Raw genomic sequence first — 10,839 nt, 5'->3', positions numbered from 1 at the left:
CTCTCCACGCTGGTGGAATTGTTCTGAAGAATTGGTGTTTTTCCAAGGCTATCTTTCGAAAGAATCTTCTATTCAACCTGTTTTCTTGGCAAGCAGGTCCACCTGACAGAGCCGCATTGAATGCACTGCAGCATCTTTCAACAACCTGCCCATGGGACCTAAATTATCTGGCTTGCACTCTCCATCCATGCGCATCACCACTCAGACTTGTTGTGATGGGATAATTATAGTGAATGTTCCCGCTCATTGGATCCTATCCCAGTGGAAGAAATGTCTTGTCTGGCCCTTTAAGTGCAGGATAAAGACAGACTGGTCAGTGCGCTCCATTGCCGCGCTTGGGATTTTATTTAGCGTTTTCTATGGGGCTGTTGTCCGCAATACTCATGTATTATATGTTCTATTAATCAACCGTTATGAGGAAAATACGTGTTTGAGATGAGAAACATTCTGCAGGGGAAAGTGACGCGGTGTTCGTTTGACTGATTTTTCGTGCGTAATACACTCCGTAAGTGATCTATTGTCTTCTGATAGATGCATTTGTTCCTATAATTTACATGGTTTACTGCAAAATGCGCAATTTATAGTTTTTATTTATATATTGTACTCCTTTTTTCTTGTAGTTTAGATTATTGCGAGTGAATCTATTTATTTTACAGCTTAGTGGTGGATCAAGTTGACAGTGTGTGGTTAGTGGCCATCTTTGGACCACAGTAGTCCATTGATTTAAGTTCAGTTCAGTTGAGGATGGCTATAGCCTATTCTGTATCCCTTTAAAAAATAATAATTATTATTCATTGTATGAAAGAATAATAAATTAACCATTATAATACAACAACCGAATATAAGATGTTATACTATTTGGGCTAGGCTATAAAACGAAGAACCGTGCGCATCAACGTCCTAGAATAAACATTGGACATCCATATTTTGGTCTCAGGTCCAATCCACTGTCATTATCTCTTGCCCACGTAGCCGTCGGTTAAAAACATGTTATTAAATAAATATATTTTAATACATTTAAAGCAATATGTTTGCGGGATGCACACATCTATATCCATCTGATTTCTTGAAATTAAAAATAATATTGGTAAGAGTGAAATTTAGGCCTACAAGATATCACTAATCACTTCCAAGTAACATGAAGTTGTGAACATAACTTAGTTATTTTTGCCAATATTTTTTATTTATAAAATTACACTTGCATGATTGTCCACGTGTTTTCAGCTATATCAGTTGAAAGACTTGTTTGCAATATGTTGTCAGACCAATTACAAAGAAATGATGCATTCTAAAAATACCTCAGTGGACCTGTTTCACACAGGCCTATTATACAGGGACAGACATTCTAAAATGAATCCTCATCATTGGATGTTTTTCCCATAAGCCTATAGTATTACCTGGATGTGTGACCTTGTTCACCTTGAACATTTACCAAGCTAGTCAAAATAATGAATATTTAAGAATATTGCAAAAGCCCAGGTGGGGGTATTAGGTTGGGTACATTCACCCTGGCAGCCATCCAGCCATGAATCCTTCTGCAGTGAACCCCTTTGTTGTTTGCCAGAGGATCTTGTCAGTGATAAGAGGCTACTTCAATTGAGCAGCCTGGTAGTATTCAAGATACAGCAAGTGCTACCATTTGAAATGAGAGAATTACATCAATTTGACATTTAGCAGGTCTACCAAGTAAAATGTCTGTTGTAGGGTGGTGGTTCACTCCAGTCCTGTCAGGGAGGGGAAGCACTAGCGCCTGACTTCCTACCGTTATTGTTGTTACAGGATGTCCTGAAGCTCAGGCAGGGTCCACTCATTTTACCCAGAGGACTTCACACCAACAAGCCATGGAGGACAAGCGTAAGAAGCGGAGCCCCAAAGTGTCTCTCCCCCAGCCCCCTCCTCCCCCGGTCAACCCCCGTAAGCTCTCAGTCCTCCCCTCCAGCAAGAGTGCCACCTTCTCCCTTGGCCTCCCCCAACCCCCCTCCCCAAAAAACAGAGGCAAGTTCAAGAGGTCCATTGGGGCAGCAGGACAGTCCAAAGATGTGCTCAGTGTGGTCGTAGCAGCTCCACCAAAGACCACAAGGTTTGTAACAGTCACAATGTCTACTTTTATCGGTCAAATTAGTTGGATTGACAAAATGTATATAAGAGGTTGAATTAATGTTACATTAGGGTACAGGTTGTGTTTACTGTTTCCTGTTGTCTGGTCTGTGTTCACCAGGCCTCATAAGGAGAAGGCCAGGGCTCCCCAGCCCGCAGGGCCCAGTAAGGTGGCCCAATCCTCCCCACTGCAGCACTCCTTCCTCACGGACGTCTCTGATGTGAGAGAGATGGAGGGAGGCCTCCTCAACCTGCTCAATGACTTCCACTCCGGAAAACTGCAGGCCTTTGGTAAGATGACCATGGAACACACTGTGAATACTGAGACACAGTTACACAGTGGAAATGCGGCCATTTGTTTGACATTGTGCCATAGTACCATGGTTACATAGGAAGTTATGTCTCTTTGACAGATATGTAAAAAAATGACCCTTGCTGTGTCCTCTCAGGGAAGGTGTGCTCCTTTGAGCAGCTGGAGCATGTGCGTGAGATGCAGGAGAAGCTTGCACGGCTACACTTCAGTCTGGACAGCCATGTGGAGGAGCTGTCAGAGGACAAGAGGAAGTGTGCCTCCGACCACAACCTGGAGCACCTCCTCTGCAATGTAAGCACCTGACCTAACACTCTACAATACTCAATGAATGATTTACTCACACTGTAGTACACAGCTCACCACATTTTATGTCCTTACCTAGAACATACCCATTGGGCAAAAACTGGTTGAATCAACATTGTTTACATATCATTTCAACAAAAAAATGAAATGTGATGATGTTGAATCAACGTGGAAAACTGATTGGATTTGGAAAAAAAGTAATCAACGTAAGGGAATATAGTCTAATTTTCACCTAACTTTTAACTTAAATCCAATGGCGTGACATGTTTTGTTGATTTCACATTAGTTGAAAACTCAACCAAATGCACGTTGAACTGACGTCTGTGCCCAGTGTCATGTTGAACCACACTAGTCAAGTGAAATGGTTATTTACATGCTGTTTGTAAATAAGCAGAATATGGTTATTCCCACACATGAATGTTTACATCCTAAGCAGATGCTCTTGAGTCATATATTTCCTCCAGCACACTGCTGTCTTTTGGACAACATCCAGTCCAAAAATGTGATAATTAATAATGCATGCTTTTCACATACTGTCCAGGCACACAGTAGTTGGCTGTGGAGAGGCAGCAAACAGTGAGATCGACAGACCAGAGACAATTTGACCTTAGGCTCAAAATGTCTAATGTGTCTATTGTTAGTTCGATTTCTAGGATCCACTGCTGTGGTGTGGTATTTGTGCTGGGGGGGAATTGCTGTGGTATGTGTGAGGGTGGTGTGAAAGCCCTTCAGCTCATTAGAGATATGGGTGCCAAGAATACTCTGTAGCCATAGCAGCAGAGAATAATGTAGCAGCAAAACAGATGGGCTGTGAAATTACATTTTCACTGTTTAAATTAATGGCGCCGGAGGGGATGGCTGCCGTTTTATGGACTCTTAACCAACCTGCTATTTTGTGTGTTTTTCGCATTGTTTGTAACTTATTTTGTACATAATGTTGCTGCTACTGTCTCTTATGACCGAAAAGAGCTTCTGGACATCAGAACTGCAATTACTCACCTTGAACTGGATGAATAATTTTTCTTTAATGAGTCGGACGAGAGGGATTTGCTCCAGACACCCGACAGGGCCCTCATCCCTGTCATTCGCAGTAGAAAGAAAAGGAGATATTGCGGAATGAGATCGGGGGTGCTTGGTAAGGAGCCGGCGACGAGTGGCTAATCTGCCTTTGCCATCAGCACTCTTGGCCAACTTACAATCGCTTGATAATAAAGTGGACGAACTACAGGCACGAATATCCTACCAACGTGACATTAAAAACTGTAATATCTTACGCTTCACCGAGTCATGGCTGAACGAAGACATGAATAACATACAGCTGGCGGGTTATACACTGTATCGGCAGGATAGAACAGCAGCCTCTGGTAAGACAAGGGGTGGTGGTCTATGTATATTTGTAAACAACAGCTGGTGCACGATATCTAAGGAAGTCTCAAGGTTTTGCTCGCCTGAGGTAGAGTATCTCATGATAAGCTATAGACCACACTATCTACCAAGATAGTTTTCATCTATATTCTTCGTAGCTGTCTATTTACCACCACAACCCGATGCTGGCACTAAGACCGCACTCAATGAACTGTATACGGCCATAAGCAAACAGGAAAACGCTCATCCAGAGGTGGCGCTCCTAGTGGCCGGGTACTTTAATGCAGGGAAACTTAAATCCGTTTTACCTCATTTCTACCAGCATGTTAAATGTGCAACCAGAGGGAAAAAAACTCTAGACCACCTTTACTCCACACACAGAGACGCGTACAAAGCTCTCCCTCGCCCTCCATTTGGCAAATCTGACCATAATTCTATCCTCCTGATTCCTGCTTACAAGCAAAAACTAAAGCAGGAAGCACCAGTGACTCGGTCAATAATAAAGTGGTCAGATGAAGCAGATGCTAAGCTACAGGACTGTTTTGCTAGCACAGACTGCAATATGTTCCGGGATTCTTCCGATGGCATTGAGGAGTACGCCACCTCAGTCACTGGCTTCATCAATAAGTGCATCGATAACGTCGTACCCACAGTGACTGTACGTACATACCCCAACCAGAAGCCATGGGTTACAGGCAACATCCACACTGAGCTAAAGGGTAGAGCTGCCGCTTTCAAGGAGCGGGACTCTAACCCGGAAGCTCATAAGAAATCCCGCTATGCCCTCCGACGAACCATTAAACAGGCAAAGCGTCAATACAGGACTAAGATCTAATCGTACTACACCGGCTCCGACGCTCGTCGGATGTGGCAGGGCTTGCAAACTATTACAGACTACAAAGGGAAGCACAGCCGCGAGCTGCCCAGTGACATGAGCCTACCAGACGAGCTAAATTACTACTATGCTCGCTTCGAGGCAAGTAACACTGAAACATGCATGAGAGCATTGACTGTGTGATCACGCTCTCCGTAGCCGATGTGAGTAAGACCTTTAAACAGGTCAACATTCACAAGGCCGCAGGGCCAGACGGATTACCAGGACGTATACTCCGAGCATGCACTGACCAACTGGGAAGTGTCTTCAATGACATTTTCAACCTCTCCCTGTCTGAGTCTGTAATACCAACATGTTTCAAGCAGACCACCATAGTCCCTGTGCCCAAGAACACTAAGGTAACCTGCCTAAATGACTACCGACCCGTAGCACTCACATCTGTAGCCATGAAGTGCTTTGAAAGGCTGGTCATGGCTCACATCAACACCATTATCCCAGAAACCCTACACTCACTCCAATTTGCATACCGCCCCAACAGATCCACAGATGATGCAATCTCTATTGCGCTCCACACTGCCCTTTCACACCTGGACAAAAGTAACACCTATGTGAGAATGCTATTCATTGATTACAGCTCAGTGTTCAACACCATAGTGCCCTCAAAGCTCATCACTAAGCTAAGGACCCTGGAACTAAACACCTCCCTCTGCAACTGGATCCTGGACTTCCTGACAGGCCGCCCCCAGGTCGTAAGGGTAGGTAACAACACATCTGCCACGCTGATCCTCAACACGGGGGCCCGTGCGTGCTCAGTCCCCTCCTGTACTCCCTGTTCACTCATGACTGCATGGCCAGGCACGACTCCAACACCATCATTAAGTTTGACGATGACACAACAGTGGTAGGCCTGATCACCGACAACGATGAGACAGCCTATAGGGAGGAGGTCAGAGACCTGGCCGTGTGGTGCCAGGACAACAACCTCTCCCTGATCAAGACAAAGGAGATGATTGTGGACTACAGGTAAAAGAAGAGGACCGAGCATGCCCCCATTCTCATCGACGGGGCTGTAGTGGAGCAGGTTGAGAGCTTCAAGTTCCTTGTTGTCCACATCACCAACAAACTAACATGGTCCAAGTACACCAAGACAGTCGTGAAGAGGGCACGACAAATCCTATTCCCCCTAAGGAGACTGAAAAGATTTGGCATGGGTCCTCAGATCCTCAAAAGGTTCTACAGCTGCACCATCGAGAGCATCCTGACTGGTTGCATCACTGCCTGGTATGGCAACTGCTCAGGCTCCGACCGCAAGGCACTACATAGGGTAGTGCGTACGGCCCAGTACATCACTGGGGCCAAGCTTCCTGCCACCCAGGACCTCTATACCAGGCGGTGTCAGAGGAAGGCCCTAAAAATTGTCAAATACTCCAGCCACCCTAGTCATAGACTGTTCTCTCTGCTACTGCACGACAAGCGGTACTGGAGCGCCAAGTCTAGGTCCAAGAGGCTTCTACCCCCAAGCCATAAGACTCCTGAACATCTAATCAAATGGCTACCCAGACTATTTGCATTGCATCTTTTACGCTGCTGCTACTCTCTGTTTATTATCTATGCGTAGTCACTTTAATAACTCTACCTACATGTACATATTACCTCAATTACCTTGACTAACCGGTACCCCCTGTATATAGCCTCGCTATTGTTATATTTACTGCTGCTCTTTAATTATTTGTTATTTTTATTTCGTATTATTTTATATTGTATTTTTGTATGATTTAAAAAATATATTATTTCTTAAAACTGCATTGTTGGTTAAGGGCTTGTAAGTACGCATTTCACTGTAAGGTCTACACCTGTTGTATTCGGCGCATGTGACAAATGTGATTTTATTTAAATTAGCTAGAAGAATTTAACTTAATCATTTGGGCTTATTTAGGATTTACGAACAGTAATACAATGATAGATGTGGTGAAATGATGTTGAGTATTGATCTAACATTCTGTAGGCTATTGTTGTGTAAAGCCTATGCTTCCATCTAATGAATTTTAGATTACCTCAACATTGGACTATATAATCTGATCATGTTCTTCATTTCCCCTTCAGCTGGAGGAACTCAGCAGCTCAATGTATCCTTTTCTAAAAGTTGTCTCGTAATCTCTGAGATTCACCTGGCTCACCAGGGAAAACACTGGCTTTGAATCATCTATATTTAGCTTGAATCCTTAACGTGTCTGTGTTGGATCCTTAATGTACCTTTGTCCAGACAAAAACTACACCTGGCTGAAAACCAGGACCTGTCCAAGACTTCTGGACCTTGACGAGGGAGATTAGGATGACAGATTGCTCATCATCCCATGACGACGAGGAAAGGTTGCCATTATATTGATCCAACTGCCTTAGCACCAAAACTGGGCCACATAGAGCCCCTGGTTAGATAAAGATTTATATATGATTGATTCAATCAGGTGTCAACTGTCAAGCACATCAACTGTGATCTAGCGATAAATACTCCACATTCATAGCACAAGTTCTGCTTATTTTAGTTATAGCACTGTACTGTAGTCTACATCTTTTGTCAAGGAATATTCCGAAAGTAAAAAAATAGCCTTTGAACTTATACTTGTATAGAGTGCAGCGGCAGGATATGCTACTGAATCCTGTTATTTGTGTGTGTGCACATCTGTAAAGGGGACAAGATATCCACCATCTTTATCCAACTCTCTATTTCAGAGGCACACATACTTTATAATCTAAGGGAGAAAGGTTGCTGTAATGCTAGGCATTGATATTGTGCATTTTCTCATTAATCGTCATATGATCATTTCTTTACTGAAATTAAGGACATCATTATATATCTTTGATTGCTGAATATACAGTGGGGAAAAAAAGTATTTAGTCAGCCACCAATTGTGCAAGTTCTCCCACTTAAAAAGATGAGAGAGGCCTGTAATTTTCATCATAGGTACACGTCAACTATGACAGACAAAATGAGAATTTTTTTCTCCAGAAAATCACATTGTAGGATTTTTTAATGAATTTATTTGCAAATTATGGTGGAAAATAAGTATTTGGTCAATAACAAAAGTTTCTCAATACTTTGTTATATGGGGTTGAGATCTGGAGACTGGCTAGGCCACTCCAGGACCTTGAAATGCTTCTTACGAAGCCACTCCTTCGTTGCCCGGGCGGTGTGTTTGGGATCATTGTCATGCTGAAAGACCCAGCCACGTTTCATCTTCAATGCCCTTGCTGATGGAAGGAGGTTTTCACTCAAAATCTCACGATACATGGCCCCATTCATTCTTTCCTTTACACGGATCAGTCGTCCTGGTCCCTTTGCAGAAAAACAGCCCCAATGCATGATGTTTCCACCCCCATGCTTCACAGTAGGTATGGTGTTCTTTGGATGCAACTCAGCATTCTTTGTCCTCCAAACACGACGAGTTGAGTTTTTACCAAAAAGTTATATTTTGGTTTCATCTGACCATATGACATTCTCCCAATCCTCTTCTGGATCATCCAAATGCACTCTAGCAAACTTCAGACGGGCCTGGACATGTACTGGCTTAAGCAGGGGGACACGTCTGGCACTGCAGGATTTGAGTCCCTGGCGGCGTAGTTGACATTTGAGTCATTTAGCAGACGCTCTTATCCAGAGCAACTTACAGTTAGTGAATACATATTTTTTTATACTGGCCCCCCGTGGGAATCGAACCCACAACCCTGGCGTTGCAAACGCCATGCTCTATCAACTGAGCTACATCCCTGCCGGCCATTCCCTCCCCTACCCTGGACCAATTGTGCGCCGCCCATGAGTCTCCCGGTCGCGGCCGGCTGCAACAGAGCCTGGATTCGAACCAGGATCTCTAGTGGCACAGTTAGCACTGTGATGCAGTGCCTTAGACCACTGCGCCACTCAGGAGTACTGTTACTGTGTTACTGATGGTAGGCTTTGTTATTTTTGGTCCCAGCTCTCTGCAGGTCATTCACTAGGTCCCCCCGTGTGGTTCTGGGATTTTTGCTCACCGTTCTTGTGATCATTTTGACCCCACGGGGTGAGATCTTGCGTGGAGCCCCAGATCGAGGGAGATTATCAGTGGTCTTGTATGTCTTCCATTTCCTAATAATTGCTCCCACAGTTGATTTCTTCAAACCAAGCTGCTTACCTATTGCATATTCAGTCTTCCCAGCCTGGTGCAGGTCTACAATTTTGTTTCTGGTGTCCTTTGACAGCTCTTTGGTCTTGGCCATAGTGGAGTTTGGAGTGTGACTGTTTGAGGTTGTGGACAGGTGTCTTTTATACTGATAACAAGTTCAAAAAGGTGCCATTAATACAGGTAACGAGTGGAGGACAGAGGAGCCTCTTAAAGAAGAAGTTACAGGTCTGTGAGAGCCAGAAATCTTGCTTGTTTGTTATTGACCAAATACTTATTTTCCACCATAATTTGCAAATAAATTCATAAAAAATCCTACAATGTGATTTTCTGGATTTTTTTTCTCAATTTGTCTGTCATAGTTGACGTGTACCTATGATGAAAATTACAGGCCTCTCTCATCTTTTTAAGTGGGAGAACTTGCACAATTGGTGGCTGACTAAATACTTTTTTCCCCCACTGTATGTACACAGCCATATAATCAACTGTAGCAAAAATAACATGTTAGCCCATGTTGTCAAAGCCACTGTGGGTCAGCTCAGCACCTTGGGATGTTCGTCCTGATTTTAATACCTTCTAGCAAAACATTTATTATGATTAGGAGGGACACACTGGATGTGGTGGTTAGAAACACAATGTTTATAAATCTTTTATGGTTTATAAAGCTAAAGAGAGTACTTGAACAGTGTGAGATATAAATTGTATATGTTGGTGAAATTTAACTATGTGAGGGAATGTCTAAAATTGATGACTACAGTCTGAAAATGTCATTGTAGCTTCTTAAACTGGACATTTTCTCACAGCTATGTCAAGAAATTGTTAAACCAAGGTATAATGACATTTGCTGGCTCTGCATTGGCAATGAGCTGCCTTAGTTTAGAATATTCTGGCATTTGAGGCTCAGCAGTAGCAGTAGCAACCGTCCAAAGCACAAGCCAGCCCAACCAGCCACTGCAATGCTGTAACATGGATAGACAGACATTTGGGCCATGGCTATTTACCCTTATCCACTAATGGTAGATGTCAAATGTAATTGTGGGTGCAAACATCTGATGTGTGTGTATGAAGAGAACATGTTGTAGAAACATGCATAAACACATACACTGCAAGATACTACTACATTCAAATAACATAATGCAGGACTTAATTTTTGCAAAGTAGTTTAGTCTTTGTGATAGAAACCTATAACCATCATTTTCACAAGGCAGCTGCTCTCCATTTGCTGTGATTTTCATACAAGTTGCTCAACTCTAAACCAAACTAGTATGCCTAGATCATATACTCATTTCTAAGACGATTAATGTGTAATTCGTTTGAAAAGTTCTGCATGTTGTGTGTATGGGACCAGAGAGTCACTTTCTTTGGTTCATTAGAAGTGTAAGATAAGAAAGCTTTGTTTTACTTCACCTTGCCAAGCCTACCTCTTTTTCCAATATGGCCTGGACCTGAGTCCTATAAGAACTGTAGCTTCTGACTACTAGGACCCTGTTACATATCTGTCGATGAGAACTACCTTCAAGGAACTTGACATTTTATACAATCTTGTCTTTTGCTTTGCTATTAAGTCCCTGTGTTTTGCACAGTCATGTCACATGACCAGGGGTGTATTCATTACAGAAACAGTTGACTGTTTAAGAACCAAACGGAATGAAACTGGGAGGGACCTACCTGTCCAATAGAAACTCGTTTGCGTTTTCTGTTTGGAGTAAACGGTTTGTTGCAAAACGTTTTGCAACAGAAAACGTAATTACTACACCCCTGGATTTTAAAAA

General features: G+C 43.1%; 1 protein-coding gene across 4 annotated transcripts; it reads left to right on the top strand.

Moving 5' to 3' along the window:
- The first annotated feature begins 278 nt into the window (after positions 1–278).
- Positions 279–7,851, top strand: LOC121544383 (coiled-coil domain-containing protein 28B). Of its 4 annotated transcripts, none has more exons than XM_041854323.2 (6): positions 279–505; positions 1,797–2,080; positions 2,219–2,388; positions 2,547–2,701; positions 7,017–7,039; positions 7,177–7,851. In XM_041854323.2, the coding sequence occupies exons 2-6, from the start codon at positions 1,842–1,844 to the stop codon at positions 7,229–7,231; spliced, it is 642 nt and encodes a 213-aa protein (XP_041710257.1). In that variant the 5' UTR covers positions 279–505; positions 1,797–1,841; the 3' UTR covers positions 7,232–7,851. The 4 variants fall into 4 exon arrangements, with proteins under 4 accessions (XP_041710257.1, XP_041710255.1, XP_041710254.1 ...); XM_041854321.2 differs by having other exon boundaries at positions 1,792–2,080; XM_041854320.2 differs by having other exon boundaries at positions 1,780–2,080.
- The last annotated feature ends 2,988 nt before the right edge of the window (positions 7,852–10,839 follow it).

This window comes from Coregonus clupeaformis, chromosome 29 (assembly GCF_020615455.1).
Source record: "Coregonus clupeaformis isolate EN_2021a chromosome 29, ASM2061545v1, whole genome shotgun sequence".
Taxonomy (NCBI): domain Eukaryota; kingdom Metazoa; phylum Chordata; class Actinopteri; order Salmoniformes; family Salmonidae; genus Coregonus; species Coregonus clupeaformis.
The sequence above is the reverse complement of the archived record's forward strand: the minus strand, read 5'-3'. Positions and strand labels throughout refer to the sequence as shown.

Coding starts and splice junctions, on each gene's coding strand:
- LOC121544383 (XM_041854323.2), top strand. CDS start 1,842: ATGGAGGACAAGCGTAAGAAGCGGAGCCCCAAAGTGTCTCTCCCCCAG. Junction 2,081..2,218: donor GCTCCACCAAAGACCACAAG/GTTTGTAACAGT, acceptor TGTGTTCACCAG/GCCTCATAAGGAGAAGGCCA. Junction 2,702..7,016: donor TGGAGCACCTCCTCTGCAAT/GTAAGCACCTGA, acceptor TTTCCCCTTCAG/CTGGAGGAACTCAGCAGCTC.